At 43.6% G+C, this 23,594-nt stretch overlaps 1 protein-coding gene across 1 annotated transcript in view; it reads right to left on the reverse strand.

Moving 5' to 3' along the window:
• Window positions 1-20,274: 20,274 nt before the first annotated feature.
• The window catches only part of LOC138526217 (lysozyme g-like), a 134,021-nt gene continuing 130,701 nt past the window's right edge, over window positions 20,275-23,594 (reverse strand). The window contains exon 5 of the mRNA XM_069636684.1: window positions 20,275-21,143. Within this exon, the coding sequence (XP_069492785.1) occupies window positions 21,004-21,143 (140 nt within the window). The 3' untranslated portion in view covers window positions 20,275-21,003. The remainder of the gene's footprint in view (window positions 21,144-23,594) is intronic.

Consider the following 23,594-nt stretch of genomic DNA (forward strand, 5'->3'; position numbering starts at 1 on the left):
CTGGTGCCACCAGTGGGTTGCTGCCAACCCGGAAGCACCGAATCTGCCACCTGACTTCCCGGTGCCACCGGGACATTACAAGTCCCGGCAGAGCGGGAAGTCAGGCGGCAGATTCGGTAACTCCCCATTCCCGTGGATTCCCGTACGACTCCATGAGAGTGAGGAGACAGAAGCAACAGCACTAATGCTTATGGTGACAGTGCTTCCATGGCGACTGTGCCCACCGGGGCTGATGCGCCTAGCAGGGTCAGACCTGACGGGTGATACAACCCCTCCAAGCAGACTCGTAGTGTGGTGGTCCGGAAACAAGGGTGCTGGTAAGCTTACTGGCACTCTTGTTTCTGGACCGCCACACTCGGAATGAGGCCCAATGTCTCTCGCTTCAGGCCGAAGTGTCTCAACTGCCTAGCACTAATAGCCCCAACTCCTTAGTGGGTCGGAATGTGTATAATACCAACATAAGGGATGATGTGGCAAGGACGTTTCCCAGTGAAAGGCTTTCAGGCTCATCACGTGTAACAGGGCTAATTGAAGATTCTATTCATGAAGCGGGGAGTTGGAGCCTCCATGTGGAGAGCCAGAGGATCCAACCAAGTTCAGTTCACCTAAAGTGAATAATGACCCCAATTTGCAAAATGAGGCCATTAACTTTGCTCTAAAAATCTTACTGAAACTATCTAATTTAATTTCTAGTGAAACTCAACGACAAACATCCATGTTAAAACAGATGTCGCTGAGATCAAATTCCAACCCGGTAGGTGTTTAAATCAGGAATGGTGGAAAAATGAAAGCAGGGCCAAATTTACCCGAACCAGATATATTGGTAGAATAACCCTCAACTGTTGGAGAATGATGATCCAATGTAGTCAACTCTGGTTGAGAATTCTGGAAGGCCATAGGAACCAGGGAGGGATTACAAATTACCCTAACTATGATTCCATCTTCCCTGATGGCTTGGAGGCTCCTGATAGCAGAATTATTTGGGTCAATACAAGACCCATCGGATCCCACGGGTAGAAATACCCCATCACAAGATGCAGAAACAGAACATTAGCAGAAGTAGGCTCGTAGCGGGGGGTGGGATAAGGGATGCAGTGAGCGCGATTTGAAAATGTACAATTGAAAAGTTCTTGTATACACTGCAAGTTTGGTTTGTATTGTTGGTTTAAATATTCAATACAATTTTCAAAAAAATAAAAACTATGATTCCATCTTGTCTAGAAGAAAAGAAGGAAAAGACAGAAGGAACACAAGGAAACAGATTAAAAACAGACCAATAAAAAATCCAATACAAAATCCTGGCACAAAGGATTTGCTAGAGCAACTGTCGAAAGTTGTCCCAGGTTGAAAGAAGGCATGCAAGACAGCGGCCAGAAGACAGAAAAGAACCCCAAATAGAATGGGTAATTTAAAATCCTGGTTAATGACCTGTGAGGGGGTAACAAACCCCAGAAGACCGTTTGCGAGAAGGTGGTGGACGGATCCCCAAGGTGATATCTCTTGATCAGAACAGATGAAGGAGGACTCTAACAATTGTTTAACTGAGGATTGTTCTAAGGTGGTAAAACTTAATTTGAAGGAAAAGAAACCTTGCTTATCCTCACTATATTTACTATCCCCCGTCTATTTTAGGATGGTCAAGCCCCTATAAATTGGTGTACCTTAGTAGTACTATTTAATCAGTTACCATCTTTGCGAGTTATACAAAGTAGTGATTTGGAACATGTTGAACAGTTGGACAGTTAAAACTCTGCTATAAGAAGAGTCCACTGCTTGGACATAGAAATGGTTACACTGATTAGAAGTAATGCTGTAGCACTCTTAAAATGGGGCTACAATATTAATCAAGTGCCAGATTCAAGGGAGAGACAAGTAGTAAGGAATACAACTGTGGGCACCACTGAATCTAGGGTCAAACACTCAGGCAAATCCACAGTGCCCTTGGTAAAGAGGCCAGTAATAACACCAGTAGATGATCTAATGGCAAGATCGTATTGGGAGTGGCTCTTGTTTTTCCTACCTGTTTCCAATAAGTGTACCTAAGAGGGTAGTGAGAATTTCCTCTTGCAACACGCAAGGTCATACCCATATGTTTGCAGAAGGGGGGTGATTTAACACACTGCATGATTCAGATATAATATTGATACAATAATAACGGTTGATGGGTAATGTGTTGTTTGATGGCTATATATGCTTTAACAACCGTGCCAGAAGAGGAAATAGGGGTCGCCCATTTGGGGGGTTGTTGACTCTATGCTCTAATACTCCAGAGACAAGATAAATCATCCCATTGTAAGGCAACCCCTAATCTTTCGATGGTTGAGGTTATTTTATGTGATGGATATTGTATGCTGGTAACAAGTCTCAAGTACTCCTGTACCATGTTGCGCCCAGTTAACCACGGGTTCGGTGCGCCCTACACATAAATAAATAAACAAACAAACAATATATATGATCCACATGGGGGTAATAGCACCAACGATCTGCAGCTGTCAATATATGAAACCATTTGCTCATATACGAACCACTGCCAAGATTTTGATTTGTTTATTGCAGGTGATTTTAACTCCCCTTGTATTGAGTGCTGTGTAACAGAAAAAGGTGCAGTTCCACACCCCTCGGCACGAAAAAAGGCATGCGAGAGCAATGCACACCGCCTGCCTAAGGTCTGAATTTTTCTTTGATCTGGAGGTACAGAGGATCAATGGTGCCACTAATGGTGATGTACCCGCTGCCATGACATGGAAAAATGGGGGAAAACAATCTACCATTAACTACTTATTTGGAAGTAACACCTTTTGGAGTAAGGTGGAAGAGATGTCAGTGGTATTTAATGACTTTAGCAACCATACCATTTTAAATATCAAAGTAGTTTTGCAACAGGTTGGGAGGGTAGACCAAGATACGGCAGGGAAAATTAATTTGAACAATGGGCATAACCAAGTCCGCTCATCAGCTAGAAATTTGGAGGCAATTACGGTGTGCATGGGCCAGCTCGACAAGGTTTATGAAAACTCACCTGTCCCAACGAAATAATAAATTCGATTAGCTCAATTACTACATGATTCCTGTCGAGGGGTCACAGTTTGGGGAGAAAATTGGAGCGTAAACATCCCCACCCATATGACAAAGGTATTACCCAGACAAGACGGTCTGTGAGACAACGATACTGTATATTTCACCAAATACAATTTCATCTAATCCAAAATCTTCAAATGAGACAAGACATTAGGAAAGTGAGACAAAATGCCACAGACAACCAGAACATGCATGTTGCAGTAAGGAAGCTAAAGAACAAATTCCACAATTGGTTGAAGTGGTATCACTTGTCCTTTTGTAATGCTGCCTGGAGAACCTTATTTGAGACGATTAGAAAGAGTGATACGAAACAGATGTGGCATATATTTAACAGCATAGGAAAAGAGAAGTCCATGGCTATGGCCAACCCTATTGCCACTAAAGTTTAGGAAACATACCTGGGAGTTAACTTCAGTGCAATAACATCTTCCAGTCTGAATCACCATCCCATGATCAACCAGAGTTTTGATAGGGAGAGCTTGGTAGCTATTATTAAGAAATTTAAGAAATCTAGAGCTCCTGTGCCAGATGGGATCTCAAACATGGTGATGGGAGAAAACCATGAGCTCTGGGCAAATATATTCCTGACTCTCTTAAATCAGATCATGGGGACTGGTTGCATTCCTGATTCATGACAACAATCCAATTTCATCCCAATATTTAAGTGTGGCAAAACAGATGATCCATCTAACTACAGAACTGTATAATTATTTGACGGTTCCAGTAACATTTTTGCAACATGATTCTCCAAAATATCCAGTCCTAAGCTGTTTTCATATGGGATTTAGGAAGGGACTTTCCTCCAATTACAATATTTCTTTTGTTAATTCCCTGATTCGCCAGGCAAAATACAAATCGGCCCTGCCACTCTACACTCTATTTGTGAATTTTGCATCTGCATTTGATACTATCAATCATGCCAGGTTATGGGATAAATTAACCAATTTAAATATGTCCACTATCCTCCTCTATGCTTGTCATTTGCTGTATGAGGATAATATAGCCCGTTTTACAGCATGGGTGAATTATCAGCCCCTATAGCGATCAGTAAGGGAGTAAAGCAGGGGTGCATTTTGGCCACTGCTTCATTTAACCTCTTTATATCAGATATAGGAGAAAGTTTACTGAGAATTCATAATTTTCCCCCCAAGTTTAGTGCATCTAAAATCCTGTACCTGATTTACGCAGATAATCTGGCCATATTCATTACCATATATGTTGGAATTTGTAGAAGTGCAAGAGCAGTGATGTGATATGCAAGGGAAAATAATCTGGTGACCAATATGGAGAAATCTAAATGTATGCGCATTGGGAAGGTTATGAAAGATAAATCAAGAATTGTGATCCTGGGTGGTGTTATGAATAAAGTATGTAGTTATGGTTACTCAGGCTATGAGTCCCATTCCAAGGAATTATTGGTCTTTAAGAAACGACACTCTATGGCTGTAATGACCATGATGTCCACAAGGACATTTGTTAGTACTGATGCAGAGTACAGCCTGATTAGTATCACTCGGAATAGAATGAAATTACTGAGTTGTAAAAGTCCAACCCACAAAAGTCCGGCCCCATTTATTCGCATATGTATATGTGGGGGGGTAAAGTTAATAGAAAATGTATAGGTGTAAGGTGGGGTGGCTATATATATATATGCGAAAAAATGAGGGGGACAAAAACTGACTTTTGGTGGTCGGCCCTTTCGACTCAGTAATTTCACACAGATCCTTGTCACTCTATATCATCAGAAATTGAAGACTAGCATTGCTTACGCCCTGCAGTGTTCTTAGTAAGGTTATGAAAAGTGGGCCAATATCTTCCAAGGACACATTTGGCGTCACATGTTTGGTCTCATGAATGTGACCCCAATTCAAGCCATTAGAGTTGAACTTGGCTTAACCTCGTTTAGCACGATTGTGAAAATAAATAGAGGTCATCTGTTCATTAAAATAATGTGTGCAGATACGTAGTTGGTGCTCTTGTTGCTCAAGGGTGAATTGTTAAAGGAGGCCTGCCGAGCATAAACAGAATTCTGAACTTGCAATGAGAATTTCTTTCAGAAATTGAATAGGTGCCCTGCCTGGTCTGAAGGTTTGGGTGTCCTTCTTGGATCATTTAAAAAGAAAGCTTTGGAGTGGGACTGGACTCGGAACCATGACTATTCTGGACTCAGAACCATGACTATATAGGGAGGTTGTCACCATTGCGTTCCTTCCCTAAACTATACTTCCCCTATAGAAAAGCCCAGAAATATACGCACCAGTTCCCAAGCCTGTCATTGAGACACACTTTTGTGTTAATGCGAGTAAATAAACTACTGGTGATGGAAGTCAAGTGTGCATGGATGCACTTACCTCTTGAACAGCAGATATGTGGTGAACAGGGTACAATCGAATCATTAAGACACATGCTCACTTCCTGCAATTTTATGGTAAAGCATTATATCAGATACTGTCTGCATTTTGCAGATGGTCTAGCTGACCTACGAAATGAACCGTTTTGGCTAAACAGCCTTTCCGGGTGCAGATTGACTAGATCAATTGCCCTGATAAAGGTATGGCAGCCATTTGTTTATGAAATTACAAAGGCGTGTGGACCCTGTACCTGATTTTGATATGTATTGATAGTACAGAGTTTTGACCTCGATTTAAAAAACAATATGTTTCTTTTTCTTGTATGGATTTTATACATTTGTTTTAATAATATTGAAATGTATTATTATTTATTTCATGTATGTATATAATTGGGGTGTTTTATTTATTTTTGGAATAGTTCATAATGCCCTGAAACACAATAAAAATTATTTTAAAGTATAGTCACTAAAAACCACTCATGAAGCAGCTGCCTCAATCTATGCAAGAAATGGACACTGTATATCACTTTCATGAAGTGCAGCCAAAGTCTTTGTCACTAATGACGACTGTTAATCACTTTCTCATAAAACTGAGGCCACATTCAATGTTGTTTATTTCACTATAAATACTTTCATGAAGCTGCGACCGCAAACTGGATCAGTGGAGGTTATTGTATATCACTTCCACACCCACCCCATCTCTGCCACTCAGCAGTCTATTAATGCCCTAAACAGCCAACACCTTTGCAGGCCTTCTAGATCACTAATTGTGTCAACACCAAGAATGAGCATTTCAAGGTCATATTCAAGTTTATGGCTAAGCACCTCATTCATCATTTCAGTTACCTATCTCCATATGTTCTGGGCTGTAGCTTTGCTGTTCACAGCCCTAGCGGATATCATGCTTGCATAAGCCTCTTTTCCATATTATCTCCAGTGTCCAGTACAGTTCATGGATGTCTTTTAATACTTCTGCAACAGTTGGGCCACATATCAGACTCCATGTATTCTCCAAGGGCTTGTGCTCATTCCGCCAGAATGTGGTTTTGAGCATAACTCAATTATGTTAGACAGTAGAGTGCTCCCCCTCTACTTCCCTTCTGGTGTACCAGGTATCCTTTCTAGTGCCTCACACAGACTAAACAACCGACTGTATGTGAGCCCCATGCCTATTGCCTCTCGCAGTGTTTTAAATGATATCCACCTTCCTCTGACCAGAATATTCAATATCCACCTGATCCTGTTAAGGTTCTAAATCAGCCAGAATATTGGCATCCTGTTGGCCTTCACTGCAGAGTTTTGCCAGATTGAGGACTCTCAAAAGACACTTGGACCTTGCCCCATTATTTTGCTGGCACCCACTAGCATTCCTATCGATTTGTGTCACCCGGTGGATACTCTGCTTCTTCCTCTCAGTTGTTGACAGCAGGGCCATCAGTTCCAGTGTGGTCAGTTCATTACATTTGCTGCTTGCCCATTCATTTTGAATTAATACACAATGTAGTATACAGGTGCACTCCAATGTATATAAAGAAAACTGCTCAATTATATATATAGTAAGTCAGAGGGTGCAGGGGAGAAAATAGCAGTCCTGGCACTGGGCCATAGGCTAACAGAATAAAGGAAACTGGTATCCACAATCTGTTGAACACTTGCATCCCATGCACTCCTTGTTTGAATGTATAACAATCTATTTTTATGGGTCTCTACTTTTTTGTAGATATTCAATCACACACATTATTTTGTAAAACAAATTATTAGAAAACCAATTTTTCAAAAAGAAATCTTTTGTAACAATCAATAATCTACATATAAACCACAAACAATGTAATGAAATCTAATAAATCCAATAAATCTGTGCTATATGCATTTCAGGACCAATGTCCCTTCCCCACAAGCTCAATTTAGCCACATGTAGTGTCCTTCAGCCTCTACAGCATTCAACTGAATCTAGTAAAGAATGATAGAGAGAACAGCTTTTTCAGTATGCTCAATTGTTGCACTTGTGCACACTCATAACAGTTTTAATCATGTAATTCTGCCTGTCATGGCCCATCATTCATCATTCACCGGGTGTGGGTCCAGAGATTTGTATACTAGTAGCTGGTATTGACGTGTCAACCTTCTTAGTGAAATGCCATAAACTAAATTTGGTGATACACCCTTCTTAGTGTACCTAAGAGAGTAAAGATATCCCTTGTCAAGGTGAATGCTGGTGAGGACCTATACTTTTCTGACTGAGTGAATGAGAGACCCCACCAGCACTCACCTCTGTAGCACGTATCTCTGACATGTAGCACCTATCGGTTTATGGCGGATTGCAGACCAGAGAACTTTCACGAGCTGCCATAAACCGCTAGTTCATGGCATTTCACTAAGAAGGTTGACACGTCAATACCAGCTACTAGGATACAAATCTCTGGATCCACACCAGGTGAAAGATGAATGATGGGCATGACAGCCAGAATTAAATGGAGAAAATATTGTTTGCAGGGAACCTGGTTGGTATAAATTAGCATTGATAACCCACACACTGGGAAAACTGTTTTCGACTGCCGCTGCAGAGATAGAGATAGATACATTTCCTTTTGTTGTCAGCCAGTTGGACACTCAGGTCATTGAGGACACTGTTGTTTTGACCTCTGATGGTGTAGATAAGAATTAACCTACAGGTGTAACTCATGGTTTTGCTAAACTTGGTAAAAATGGTAATATGTATTTTGAAGGTCAAAAACAGAGTGTGGTTGAGAGAGGGGATTGCTATGAAGATAAGTCTCAAGGGTGTACTAAAACCCTTCTGTGTAATGAGTGTCCTGAGGGGTACCTGTCGCATTGGGACCTTCAACCAGGAAAGGGACGGGAAGCAAATAGTAGTCTCTTCAACCTATGGTAAAAGTAGTAAACTAATACCCTATAACAAGTCATGTTCACACCAACATCGACTATTGGTGGAGAGTCTTTTTCTGGAATATAGGTTTATATTGAAAAGGTTAAACATTTTGGCTTTATTTGCAGCAGTCCCTAATCCTCCAGTAATATCTACTCGAGATGTTGATAGAGTGGCATTTATTGATCCCTATAGAATAGATCTGGTTACCCTGGACATAGGCTCCAAAATTGTTTATGACACTATACTCAAAGAGTGTTTCCCCCTTAGACAGTTAGGTTATGATATTACTGCGTATAAATCTATGAGTGACTGTGAGAAAATGAGTAAAGTTGGGTCATCTTTGATGAATGAGGTCAAGTACATTATGGTCTCTGTTAAAGAGGTAGGCCGTGGCAATACAGAAGTACATATGGTGCATGGGGTAAATTCTGCAAAACCCGATCTGGATGACTGGTCATGGCTTGTGGGTGCATTGCATGTCTCTGGCAAAATGAGAACCAAGCCAATGCAGTATAGTCTTTAGTAATATTGATTCTCTGAGAATGGTGTCATGGAACACCTGTGGAAATGTTCATCTTTTTATGCACTTATTTAAAAAAGCACAAGATAATTTTGCTCCAAGACACATGGCTGACTCAGCACCCTTCCCTGGATGGTTACTCTATTACTTTTCAATCTGCCTTAAAAGGTAATCGGGGGGAGATGCGCAAAATGGCCGCCGGGGCAGGGAGACGCGCGTAAAGCTCTCTCCTCCCGGGCCGCCACTAAGAAGCACCAAAAATATGCCCAGATGATCCACGGAACAAGAGAAAGGGCCCCACCTCCCTCGTAACCTCCGGCGCAGGTAGCTGAAGGACTCCGATCCGCGGAACCGATCAGAATTAGGTATCAGAGCAGAGATGCAGAGAAGCGGACCGCCTCTCCCCCACCGAAGAACGTAGGGAGTGTATGCCGGAGGTGGAATGGAGCGGGCGAGTGGGGAAACGGCCGCTCCCATTCGCATACACAGAGGAGCACGGCGGCAGCACTCGGGAGAAGTGGTGGACCTCCGCCCCTCCTCCCCTTAACCTCGGCAGCTAACGGATCTCCAGGCAGAGACTCCGGCGGTGAGGGTGTCATCCCTCCACCCCCCTGCCCTGAGCAGCTCACCGATGTGGGGAAAGAGGAACAGATGCCCGCGGCCCCAGGGTGAAACCTGAAGCGAGGCCCAGACTGGGAGGGAGGACGGTGGCAGACGCCGGGAAGCACAAAAGGTGACACCTCCTCCCTTGCAGCATGCCGCATACCTCCCCCCTCCAGAACAGACACCAGGGGCTGGGAAGCCGAGCCTCCACCCAGCAACCCAGCACCTCGGCGCAGGAGCAGGGTGAAGGGGGCCAAGAAGTGAGGTCCCCCCATACAAACCTCACTGGGGAGTCAAGGAAAGTGACAGCTCACCCACGAAAGCAGGAGGAGAGAAACAACCGGGACAGCAGGTGCTGCTGCTAAAGGACATTTCAAAACAGAGCATCCGCCCTCAGTCTTAAACCCTCCCCCCACCCCACGCCACCTATCGGAGGGTATGTAGTGAAGGGCAGAGATGCGACGAGACTCCCCCCGGCTCCACTATAGATAGCACCACAAGCACAAGGAGAACATGTCAAAGGCAAAGGGGAAGGGGACCTCGTCCCAATCGAACTCCCAGACCACCAAGCAGGATGCCAACCTAATACAAATGTGGTCAACAGACACCCCAGTACAATCTAGAGGAAGGGCACAGGAAGATCAACCAGGTGAAAGCAACCCCCCCGTCTCCCACCAACAGCTGCCCTCAAGGGATGAAATGCATGATGGTTCATGGAACTTCAGGAGAAGTTCATGTCAACAGTACAAGATCAGTTTGCCACGATTAGGAATGACATGAAGCAGGTGGTCCACGAGCTGAAGCTGCTTGTGGCCAAACCGGAGGAGCGAACTGACACACTTGAGAGAATACTCCAAAATACAGAAGAAGAAGCACAACAAATCAGCGAGACGCAGGAACACCTAGTGAGGCTAACCCACAATCTAGAGATACAATGTGAGGACTTGGAGAGCCGCTCACGAAGATCCAACATTCGCATTAGAAATAAGACGGAATCGGTACTTGACAAGGACCTCAAAGTGGCAGTAGGGCAGGTGTTCAGAGACATCCTTGAGGCACAAGAGACAGACGAAATTGGGATTGACAGAGTGCATAGGGTGGGCCCGAAGAGAACTGGAGCACCAGGGGAGAGACCACGAGACGTGCTAGTGGCCCTCTCCTCATACCCACAAAAAGAACAAATCCTGAAGAGGGCGAGAGGAATGGACCACATAAGAATAAATGGGGAGGACATCCAGCTGTACCAGGATCTGCCCTTGTACCGCTACAAAAAAGAAGAGAGATGGCCCCATAGGTCAAGGAATTGCGGGCTAGGCAAATTCGCTACAATTGGACGTTCCCACTTTGGGTTGCTGTTCACATGGGAGGGCAAACAAAAAAGAGCGACCACCTGGGAGGAAGGCCTCAAAATGATGGGGGTACAAGCAGACGGAGCAGAGAAAAGAGACATTAAAGCTAGGGGTGAGCGCCAAAGAAGACAGAGGGGATGGGAAATGGTGCAGCAAAGAAAGAAGAATACTGGCAAAGAGAATCGCAAGACATCCCTGGTGGAGTAATGTGGGTAAGGACAGCCCTAGTCATTCTGCGGGAACAGAGAGGTGTGAGCAAATAACAGCATCCGGAGAAACATCATAACGGCGGTCTGGGGCAAGCCCCCCAGAATTGGAGCCTGGTAAGGACAGTTGCAAATGCGGGATTTAGGATCCCCCGCAAAGTTCATCCCGGGTCCAAGGAGGGCAGGGGGCGATAGGCGCAACGCCCTAGCATCCTTAGGAACCCGAGCCCTACTCGGGATAAAAATGTTTGGTTCAAACTTCAATGTTCGGGAGGGAGTTATCATGATTGGAGGGATGTGGGGGGGCCCAGAAGACGGAAAGGAACACGAGAATGGGGAACACATGACAAGGGCTAGATGACATGTGGAATCTTCGAATTCTAACATACAACCTAAGGAGCCTTAATTCCCGGTGAAGAGGAAAAAGCTAGAGAGCATGCTTAAGAGAGACAAGGCGGACGTTCTGCTACTCTAAGAGACACATATAAGAGCCCAGGATATACAGAAAGGGATACAAGATCTGGGCCCAGTCCAACGCAACAGACAAGAGAGCCGGGGTGTTGCTAGTGCTAAAAGAAGGAGGGGACTCCCTGCTCATAGACAAACTCATAGACAAGAACGGGAGGTTTGCATTTGTTAACACCATGATAGAGGGATGCCGCCTCACCTTGGCCTCAATCTATGCTCCCAACGCGGGCAAGATGGCTTTCTGTGGGACACACTGGGGAAGCTTGAGGTTTTTGAAAAACGAGAGGTGATACTGGGGGGAGACCTTAACCTGGCATGGCACCCACAAACAGATAGAAGCAAGGGTGGATACTAAGGCCAAGGGGCACCATCCAAGCATCTCAGGCAAAAGATGGAAGAACTGGCTCTATGCGACGTATGGAGGGAACTGAAGAGGGACCAGAGGGGGTACATGTACTTCTCGCATGTACACAACACTATATCGAGAATTTACTATTTCTGGGTATCAGTGGGACTTGTGGGCAAAATACAGGGAATGGAAATCGGGTCAATCTCATTGTCGGCCCACGCTCCGCTATGGATGGGGGTGAAAACCCTGGGAAAGTGTGGAGGGCTTTGGCGGTGGAGGCTCCCCCAGGACCTTCTTCAGGACCCTGTAGTGGGAGAGACGATAAGGGATATGGTAATCGAATATTTTGCCCAAAACAACACAGGAGACGTCCCACAGGGAACGGTCTAGGAGGTTTTCAAGGCAGTGATCCGTGGAAAACTGATAGCTCTGAAGGTCTCCAGGGATAAACAGAGGTACAGTTGGGAGAGAGAACTGGAAAGTAAAATAGCAGACACCCAGGAGAAACTTCTGACACACCCCACCCGTAGCTTACAAAAGGCACTGAGACACACACAAGAGCAACTAGAATTGCTTTGCACCAAAAAGCTGAGAGATCACTTTTATATCTCAAACAACGCTACTATATTAGGACCAACAAGGCCGATAGATACTTAGCTCGACAACTCTGCGAAAAACAGAAGGCAATGACGATTAACAACATCCAAAACTCACACGGTGAGATATTAACGCGCACCCATGACATGGGAGAGGCATTTAGGGAGTTCTATCAAATGCTGTGTACCACGGAATTTCCGGATAGTAGTGCCCAAGACGCGTACTTACAGTCCCTCCCCATCCCACAAATAACCGAAGAAGATAGAGCTGCACTTGAGAGCCCGATAGGGGAAGAGGAAGTGAAAAAGGCAATAGTAGACCTCCCAAACAACAAGGCTCCCGGCCCAGATGGCTTTACAGCCCCATTTTATAAAAAATATGCGGACATTTTAGCCCCATTCCTAACCAGACTCCTAAATTCATTTAAAGAAAGCGGGAATGTGACCCAGAAAATGAATGAAGCAAAGGTACTAGTCTTCCATAAAACAGGAAAAGACCCCTCAAACACTGCTTCCTACCGCCCCATAGCCCTGATAGATTTGGGCTCCAAGATCTACACAAAAATCCTGGCAGCAAGATTGGCCCCACTCCTGCCCAACCTGATTAACCTAGACCAATCAGGTTTTATACTGGATTGACAAACGCACGATAACCTTAGACGGCTTATACACCTAGTGGAAAAGACGGGCATCACTTACACTCCAGCATTTCTACTTTCAGTAGACGCCGAGAAAGCATTCGACCGGGAGGAGTGGTCACTTCTTTTCAAAACGCTAAAACGTATGGGATTTGGGGATCAATATATAGCCATGATTAGAGCCAACTATAACACTCCATCAATTAGGATAGCCATCAACGGGGAGGTCTCAGAAAGTATAGACATCTCAAGGGGTACTAAACAGGGATGCCCACTTTCCCCCCTCCCATATGGCATTTTTCTGGAACCATTCCTAATTAAAATCAGAGAATCCATACACATTAAGGGGATAGAAATGGCAGGCAGACAACACAAAGTGATAGCATACGCAGATGACATGCTGATTGCCCTAGAAGACCCGGGGAGGACACTGGCGGCAATAGTTAGAGAGCTAGAGTCATTCAGGGCTATCTCTGGCCTTAAAATAAATAAGAGAAAATCGGAGATATTGATCCTGGCAGGCGAACGAGAGGAGGTAGAAAGGGAAGCAGCAGCATTAGACCTCAAAGTAGCAGAAAAGGTGATCAAGCACCTTAGAATAACACTGACACACAGGGTAGGGCAACTTTACAAAGGCAACTATCCCCCACTCCTAGAACACATAAGAAGGGATCTGGAGCACTGGAACCCCCTGACGGTCTCATGGTGGGGCAGAATACAGTCAGTTAAGATGAACATCCTCCCTAGGCTATTATACTACTTCCAGGCACTCCCAATCAAGGTTCCCAGATCGTTATTCAAGGCGCTTTCAAAGGCAATCTCGTCTTACATCTGGAAAAGGAAGCCCCCGAGGGTCGCTAGGGCGGTCCTCACAGCACCTACTCGAATGGGTGGATGGCCTCCCCACTTTCAAAAATACTTCGAGGTGGCGCAACTAAGGGTACTGCGGGAATTGCTGGGAGAAGACCCACAAATAATCTGGGTGACACTGGACAGGGCAGTAGCCAGATCCCCTTTGAGGGAACTCCTGTGGAAAGCAAAACAACAAAGGCACCCCAACCTCCACATCAGCGTAGTCACGAGGAACACTCTGGAGGCCTGGGATGATCAAACGCGAAGGGGTGTCATGACCACGGTGGAAGCCCCCTTCAGACCCATTTGTCGGAACCCCCAATTCCCGCCAGGTATGGAGCGGGGGGCATGCGAGAAATGGGAAGCCGCAGGGTGTACACAAATTGGGGAAATGTACCAGGACAAAGAAATCAGAACGTTCGAGGCCTGTAAATCCCTAATGAACCTCACAGAGGGAGAGAGATATAAGTAAGACCAGCTCAAGCACTGGCTGGCAACACCAGAAATCAAAAGGGCGGCAACAAGAGACCTCACTCTGTTCGAACAATATGTTATAACCAACTCGGGGACTAGGAAGCTAGTCTCGACACTATACACCTTTATAAACTCCCAAGAAGCGGAAGTTAAGTGGGCTTACATGGTCAAGTGGGGGAAGACACTGGGGAGGATATCCCAAAACATCAATGGTTGGACCTGTGGATAAACTTTCCAAAACTGACCCGATCTGCTCAAACAAGGGAGATATGGGTAAAAGTAGTAACTCAATGGCATTACATGCCTGAGAGACTTCACACAATGTACCCTCAATCATCTAACCTATGCTGGAGAGGTTGCACCGAGGTGGGAACGTGGAAACACATATGGTGGGAATGCAAGGGGATCAAGGGCTTTTGGTCTGTGGTAAAGACTGAGATGGGAAAAATGTTTCCAGAAGCAGAACAGTTGGGGGAAAAGGTGTGGCTATGATGAATGATAGACAAGGCAGCCAGGAAATACACAAAGTCACATTGGAGGAGCTTCATGGGACTGGTTATAGCGGCATGGGCAGCAATAGCCCAAAATTGGAAAAAGCGGAACCCTCCACTGGTCTACACTTGGCTCCAGAAGGTCTGGTCACAAACGGCAATGGAAAAGTTAACGCATACAATTCAAAGGACGGGAGGAGCTTTCACAAAGGAATGGGGATCGGTCCAAGACTATTTGCAGTCAGACTATATGGAACAACGATGCCCCCATAAAATAAAAATAACAGATATTTTCAGTGCATAAGACTTACCCATACAGAAAGACTGCAAGAAGTTCTTCCGGGGATGGGAGAGGGGAAGTTGGGGGGGGACATTGTTTAATTCCAAGTTTTATGTTTGTATTCGAAAACAATAAATACAATTTTCAACAAATAAAAAAAGGTAATCGGGGCACTCCCTCCTGTGGTTTAATGATTCTGATCACAGAGTCCAACACGTCTGGAACTCGCCCAAAATCTTCAAACCAGTGAAGCAACTGGGATTCTACGCGCCCCTGCGCTCGGTGCAGGATGGAGAGCTCATCTTTACAAACAATAAGGTGAGACAACAAAAGGGGAATATCGGGGTGCTTATAGGGAACGAATTAAACAAGTGCTTCCTTGCATCCACTGGGTGGCTAATTCCCTTCCTCCTGCTTTTAGGAAACTACTTTTACGAATCAAGCAGACAAAGCTAGGAAGGCCGGTCCAGTCAGCCGTCTCTGCACTACAAATAATGCTGGTGGAGACCTTAGCAGTTCAGTTCCGATCGACGCCCCCGTGGGAATCAGGTGAGCGATACACCAGCACACTTTCCGTACTGGCTCACTTCAAGTCTGATAGTAGGAGCACTGAACAACCGGCACGCCTGACCTGCCTGAGTTCAGGCTCCTACCGACAGGTTATTCACTGAAGCACTCGCACTGTTACTTACGGTCCCGGTACTTCAGGGTTCCCATTCCCATGGAGTCCCATAGGACTTAGCTTACCGTACCGCCTCCACCTGTGATATCCCGGTAGCACCAGGATGTCAGGCAGTGGTAACGGTAATACAGGGTTACCGGCAACATCGTAAAGAGGCCCATTGGGGATATTCTGAGTCAGCCAACATGGAATAGTGGGAAAAGCGTATCAGTGTTGGATTATATCTTTGTTGACCATTTCCTGTATAACTGTTGTAAGATTAGGAAGTTTGGAAAAACAACGTGGACTGATCATTATATGTTGGAGGGAGTATTTGATGTTGAGGTCAGAAGGGGGATGGATAGTAGGCCTACTAATTTGAGCATCAATCCTGGTAACAAAATGGTATCCTGGAATGTAGTATCTGTTAATCGGTTTAATAAGAGCATGGCAACTATTCTGCAGGAAGCCATGTATGACTGGAAGCTGATGACTTTCAATTGAGATAATTATGAGAACTTTGTGACGGATACCTTAAATGAGGCCTTCGTGAAGAAGAAATGGATAGTTCAGAAATCAGGGGTGGTTAAAAAACATACTCATGTCTAATAGCGTAATGTAGTAGAAAAGAAAAGGGAGCTGAGGTCCACAATAAGACAAATGTATAAGTTTGACCAAGAACTAGACAGTAGAATATGTCAAATTAAAAAAGCAAAACAAAGCTATACAAATTGGCTGAAACAATGATGGACATGTCTGATACAAATAAATACTGAATTTATGTTACAAATACTTAGAAATAAGAACACTGTCAGCTTTTGGAGTATAATTAATGCGTTGGGTTGCAGTCAGGCTAACAGGCGAAATAATTCAACAGCAGAGGCAGATAGGTTAATACATTTTGAAAATGTGTACTCAAATGAAACTGACTTATCCCCACCCATTGGTAAGACCTTGGAATACTGTTCTGATTGTTGGAAATTAGAGCCCGACCAGGAAGTTACCCAAAATATTATTATGCAGGTGAGCAACTCGAGGGCCCCCAGCCAGAACAGACTGTCCAACAGTCTATTTAAGGGTGACCAGTTGTCTGGTCAAATATAATAACTACATTGTTTAAGCAAATTGTTAGCACGGAGTGCTTCTCCTACTACTGGTGTACTTCATTTTTGTGTACTCGTCTTTAAACGGGGTGTGAAAACAGACCCAAACAACTATCGCCTGATTATCATCCTGGATGCTGATAGTAAGGTCTTTGCATCCATACTGTTAATTCATTTTAAGAGGTGGGCAGAGAGTGCGGGTAGGTTTAAAACAACACAAATTGGTTTCAGAAAACAACATGGTACAAATTTAAACGGATTTGTCTTTATGTGTTTGCAGGAGTTGGCATGGACAAAGAAATATGACTATGTTATGTTATGTTGATTTATACCGGGCACTGATACCACCCAAGGGCAGTCTCCAGGTGCTCAAGTGGCTCTGCAAGAGAAGGGGGCTGGGAGTGTTAGTGATGATAGGATGATAGGATAGGTTCTGAACCTGGAGGAACTGGTGTCAGTGAGCTTTGTTTTGCACATGGGAGTTGGTTCGGGAGGCCCTGTGTGTTGTAACCATAAGTGTGCATTGGATGTGTGCTAAGATTTGTGTTGGTGTGTCTGTTGTGTGATGTTAAGGTGGATTGTGGTTGTGCGTACTGGTTAGATGTATCGATAAGGAGCTAGTTTAATGTGGCTTCCATGTCTTCGGCCTTCCACTTGGTTAACCAAATTGATTTATAGACAAAGTTGAATAAATGGGGAATCCGTCGGCCTCTTCAGACTAATTACAGGCTTACATGAGCATTCCAAAATACAGGTTAGACTTAACAATGAGGGATCTTCCTCCATGAAAATTGACACAAGAACGGGGTTGAGGCAGGGTTGCATATTGGCTCCCTGCCTCTTTAACTTGTATGTTTCAGATATTGAAGAGTATGTAAATCCACTGGCATTCGTCCCTGCGAAATTGGGCACCCATGACTTTATTTGTCCTGCCTATGCAGACAATCTTTTATTATTCAATTGCACTCCTGTTGGGTTGCAAAGGCCGATTACTGCATTTTCTGCCTATTCTAAAACTAACTTGTTAAAAATAAACATAGGTAAAACAAAAATTATGCATTTTACCTCCAGGAATAACATTTCTGCTTTTAGATGGGAGTTTGAGAAAGATAAGTTGGAAAGGGTTAATATTATTTACCTCGGCTTCCCTATTATCACTAAGCCTCGGAAAGCGCATATTAGTGAATATTTGAGACATAATGCAGTGGGGTCTGGCAGGTCAAATGTGCCGGATCAATGCTAAATATGGAGAGTTTTCTTATTTCTATGCTAGAATTCTACGAAAGTAAAGTGATTCCCAAGCTAATCTATGGGACTGAAGTATTGAAAATCTGGGTCTTGGATAGCTTTCAAAAACTAGAAAGCATAATATGGCATCGGTGTTGCCCGTACCAAATACAGTTCTGATAGCCGCAATTAGGTATGAACTTGGGCTTCAATCCCTACAAGTGAGAGCAAAGGCAAGATATTTACTGCTCTATTATAACATGCTTAAACCCTTGGAAAATACTTTATGAGGAATTGGAAGGTATAATAAGTGCAAAAAAGAAAAAAGGTTATGAATGCGTTCTGTGATATCTGCAATAACATGCGGCAGAAATAGGAATGAGTCTTAGTGAAGTGGTTGCTAATCCTTACAAAGTTAAACTGGTATTATACCAAATTGATTGGTGCAGAACCTTAGATACATTTCACAGTTATGAGTCTAGGGCCTCATTACGGGTCCGGCGGTAGCCGTGCCGGTAAAACCGGCAGGTAGCCACCGGACCCGTAATGAATTACCAGTGACTTCCCGGTGCCACCAGGCTATTCCATGTCCGGTGGCCAGGAAGTCATGTGCCAGTAATTTTGTTAGTCAGCATTCCCCTTTAGGTCCCATAGGACTGTATGGGAATGGAGACACAGGAGCACCGACACCATTAACAACAGTGCCGGTGCTCCCGTGAGAACTCTGCGAGCGGGTGCCGTCCCTCCCGACAGGTCTGACTTTGGCGGGCGGGACGGCACCCGCCCACAGAGTTGTACTGTGCCGGTCTGGTAACAACGGTGCTGGTAGGGTTACCGGCACTGTTGTTACCAGACCGGCACAGTTATAATGAGGCCCTATGTCTCATCCATCCCGTGAACATAAATAACTATGAATTGTTGCACCCTATTTGAATATATTCCCTAGCCTGTATGCATGTACTGAATTCCTAATATTTATATCCCACTAGGGACATCTTAAGTAGAATTAACTTGATTGCCCAGGATCAGTAATTTTGTCGATTCTGTAAAGATATTAATGAGGTACTCTGAAACATCTGTTGATCTTTGGCACATCACTGAAAGCTCTCTGCACTTTAAAGTTGAAAGATTGTGTCTATAGTTTCAATTTTATAGATTGTGAGAAATTATGGTTGCATTGTCTTGCTAATCACCCAACTTCAGTTGCCCTCGGTGTTATAGCATTTTTGAATAGCCTAATGCTGGGTGACTGTCAGGTCTGATAGACTGAATAATTGTTTTTAATTGTGATTACCTTTCTAGTTTTAACTTTATATGTAGGGATTTATGATATATGTAATCTGTTTAGGAATAATGAAGTCGATAAATCATTTTTACAATGTGGAATTTTCTTTTTTTCTTTTGTATTGTATGTTTATGGAATTTGTGATATAGTGTGGAAATATGAATTGTGTTTTACATTGTCAAAGGTTGAAATTCGTTTTCACCGAATACAATTAAAAGAAATATGTAATGCAAGCTTTTTTGATTGGGCTTGATGGCACTTGGGAGAAAAATGTTCAGAGTCACTGGATTTGAAGGAGCTTTCTTTATATATCAGCTAAGGAGACTTTTGTTACTGAGGTGGAAAAGACCCTTTCTTCGAGAAATGAAAGAGTTTGCTACTCTGCAGGTCTTGTTTGCCCAAGAAGACATCACGTCACCCATTATTGCCAAGCATGTGACGTTCTTGGAAAGGGTACAAAAAGCATCATCTTTACATCTAGATGAATTCTACCAATGGAATTCTTACCATTCAGGTAAAGGGGCTGACTATATGTTAGGGCAGAATGAAGGTCTTCAGCAGCAGAAAACATGCGTTCTCCAGAGTGCCACCTGAGTTTGAGAACTCTGGGCAGGCATACACAGAGACTAAAGTAAACATTGCAGTACCCATTCAAACATAAATTTACAAATGTGCATACATCAAGAGCAAACAGCCTCACCCAGAGCAGTTTGGCACTTTACAAATGACCTAGTAATATACCATTTGATGAATCCTAACATTTAAAAGGAGACTTTACTGAGTCAGACAACTTTAAAAGGGTTTTAATTTTGTATGAAGACATTTTTTTTAAATTCACTTTTTTGGTAGTGAAATTAAAGTACAACAATGATTGTATCAGTTGAATTAATTTTATTCGTGAATTTCTTCATCTATCTTTCAGGAGTGTGGATGATACTCTTTGCTGCTATTTTTCATGCATTTTCTGGACACAAAGTTGTTCAAAGACATCTTACTTGAAGCACTGACAGTTTACACTTTTCGAATGTAATTCTTTATTGGATATTAGCCTGTCAAAAGGAAATATTTGTGTACTCTATGTTTAACTGTGCCCAATTCCAGCTCTCAGTATTCATAGACTTTGTTAATGATTCCAGTTTAGATAGATTGTAAGTAAACATATCTCATGTGGATATCGTGAAAGGCCACTACAATTACAGCCCATTTAGATGAGAGTTAGACATACCATGTAGGAGTAGAATACCCCTACTGTTGACGACTTTTCAGATTATGGATTTCTTACAGTTTGTTCACAACAGGCACCTCTGAATGTATTAATTTCACACACTACCATATCTTTGGAATTTCATATTCTACCTACTAACATTAAAATGACTGTTTTTCGTGGCAATGAGTTTACATTAAAATCAATTCATGTCACTCTAGGCCCAATTGCCCCCTCTCTACCTTCATTTCCGGTCTTGTGACAACACTATAACCAATTAAATGTCTCCAGTTTGTCAGCACTACAGGGGATTACTTAGCAAATACAGTAAGAACATGAATCACTTTAAATGAGCCCAACTCAGAGGAAATGTTTATTATCAGCACATATATCCATTCCTCCTATAGAAGACAGCTCTGGCAACAACGTCATTGGAGTAGTCACCCGCAAATGTGCCACTGTCCACGTTCTCGTAGCTCCAAACACTTCCAGGTCCAGCGTTGTAGGCAGCCGTCCCACCTGGAAGGAAAACAAAGCATCACAATCAAGGAGAGGTGTTGCACTGAAAGGAACTCATGGAAACAATGTAAAGCTTCAATTGCTAATGTTGCAAATTTCTCATCCAAGAATTTGATGATTACTTTTCTTTCTGATCCAAAATTCAATGGTTTTGAACCCGTTTGAGATACTGTGAAGGCTTGTTTAAAAGCTATTAAATAACTATTAGAAATTACAGATATTTTCAACCACCATGTTCATTAAGTTGGTTTACACCATTCCTTGGCATGTCCCATCCAGCAAACATGCAGAATTCCCCACAATGTTACCTCTTGTGACATATATAATGTAGGACATACTGGCTGATGTCAAAACAGGGTTTAACACACATGCAGAATAACTAATTTGCACCTCAGATGCAATGGGCAAGTATGCATCAATCCTTCATGCCTCAAAACAATGTGTCACATTATTCAAATCTGGATGAATCTTGGAGAACACATTTGCTAATGTCTCATAAATTGATTGAAATGATAAACTGGCCCATAAGTAACTTATCCTTGATAATTTGCACATTTGTATCATTCAGAAAGGAAAGACAACCATTTCTATGTTAATAAGCAGAAGCTTGGCTGTCAGGGTGTTGTGTGAAGTGGGACCAATTTTTCAATGAAGTATTGTGTGGTGGGTGATGGTCCTCTATGGGCTATGGACAATGTTTATGTGTAATGTGTTGCTGCAGTTATTGCATGCAAGTATTCTGGGAGAGAATGGTTGTTACAGGGGAATGGTTTCAATGGTATTAGGATGGGTTGTTGCCTAGTTCTGAAGATGTCCAGTGTGATGATCTTCTTTATGTCATGGACTATGTCGTTGCATACCATGTTGCAGCTACTACTGAGTGCATGTGTAGTAGAATAATATGCAATATGCTTGCCACAGAATATGGAGCAATTGCTGACATTGGCTGTTTCCTAGTTGCCTGGTGTCATGCATTATGGTCCGCAACGGGTCAAGGACTGTGTTTCTGGGTACGGTATCCCTCTGGCAGTTGTGTGCATAATTTGGCAGGCTGATTGTTTTAGAGACACTAGCCCACATTAAGAATATAGAGATGCCTCAGAGAGTTGGAGGGTGGGGAAGGCCCATTGAAGAGAGCGTCATCATAAGCGCTGTCACTGGTAGGTTTCTAATGCAGAGTCGGATAGCATGAGAAGACAACATTTCAAACATAGCTGTTAGCTTCTGGGGAGGACAAGGGAAGAGCCAACCCTTTTGTGCGATCCTGAAAACAAGCTGAGTTTATATGCAGTGGGTGTGCTTTGGCAGAGAATCTCAAAGGTTAGAGATCTTTAGAGAGAAGGACAACCCTTGCAGGGGTGCCACAATGAAAGAGGTTGCCGCAAAGCAGACAGAGCCTTTTGGCCAATATGTTTAGCCAGTGTGAATTCAGGGCCATTGCAGTGGTGCAGGACCTTAACTCGAGCCATGGTTGTATTGCTTCTGTGACTCCTGTCCTTGAACAGATGAGGCAGGCCGTAACATTGGGAGGAAGAGGTGGCGGTGCCAGAGAGGAGATTGTGAAGGTTCAATTGGTACCTGCAGTATCCACTCTGGTGGAGTCAGGTTACCGCAGCAGAGAGGAACTGCGAGACCATGGGATTGAGTGCTGTAGATCAACGCTGTAAGTCTACTTTGCTTTAATCAAGGGGCATTGAGGCAATTGATGCAGTTGATAGAACAGTAGTTGATAGAATGTTGGAGATCATGCTTGGTCAAACAGAGTTTCACCTAGTTGATGCAAAATATTAGCTAGAATATTTGAATCCCTTACCTGCAGTGTGTGCTTACAACACGGCAGATGCATTCATCATGTCTATTCCTGTGGCATCAGGAGGATCCTAGGTTGGAATGTGAAGTTGTAGCATGATGTTTACTTACCATCCCTATGCCTCATGTACAGAGAACTGTCTCTGCTGGGAGAGTTAGGCAAAGGTCAATAAGGATCCCTTCTCTTGACCTGGACCCTGGATGGGTATGAATTCAGTAGGAGGAGAGAGTAAAGAAGCCTATTTAGGTGATGTGAACCTGTTCTGTTTACAGTGGCAGGTCTATTATTCCTGTTCACTTCCTGTCAAAAATGACTTTATGATTTTCTACACACGTATGAGGGAGCAGAAGTTGGTAATTTACCACAGCCCTCCCAACAGAAATAGCTTAATGAGTTCTAGGTCACTTACGCAGCAGTAGTAGTGTGACTAAGCCATGACAGGATTAGTTTGTGTTACCATTGGTCTGTATTAGTTAGTATTGCCCAAAACAAAATTTCTGTGACACAGAGGACACCCACATTTTACTGAACGAGGTGACATCCAGCAAATAGTACTGTAGTAAAAGGCTCATCGATTGAAATGATACGAATTGAAGAAGCATACCTTAGACAGCATTGTAGTGTATCAATTTGTTCTCTGG

This window comes from Ambystoma mexicanum, chromosome 7p (genome assembly GCF_040938575.1).
Source record: "Ambystoma mexicanum isolate Mex_15411 chromosome 7p, UKY_AmexF1_1, whole genome shotgun sequence".
NCBI classification, from domain to species: domain Eukaryota; kingdom Metazoa; phylum Chordata; class Amphibia; order Caudata; family Ambystomatidae; genus Ambystoma; species Ambystoma mexicanum.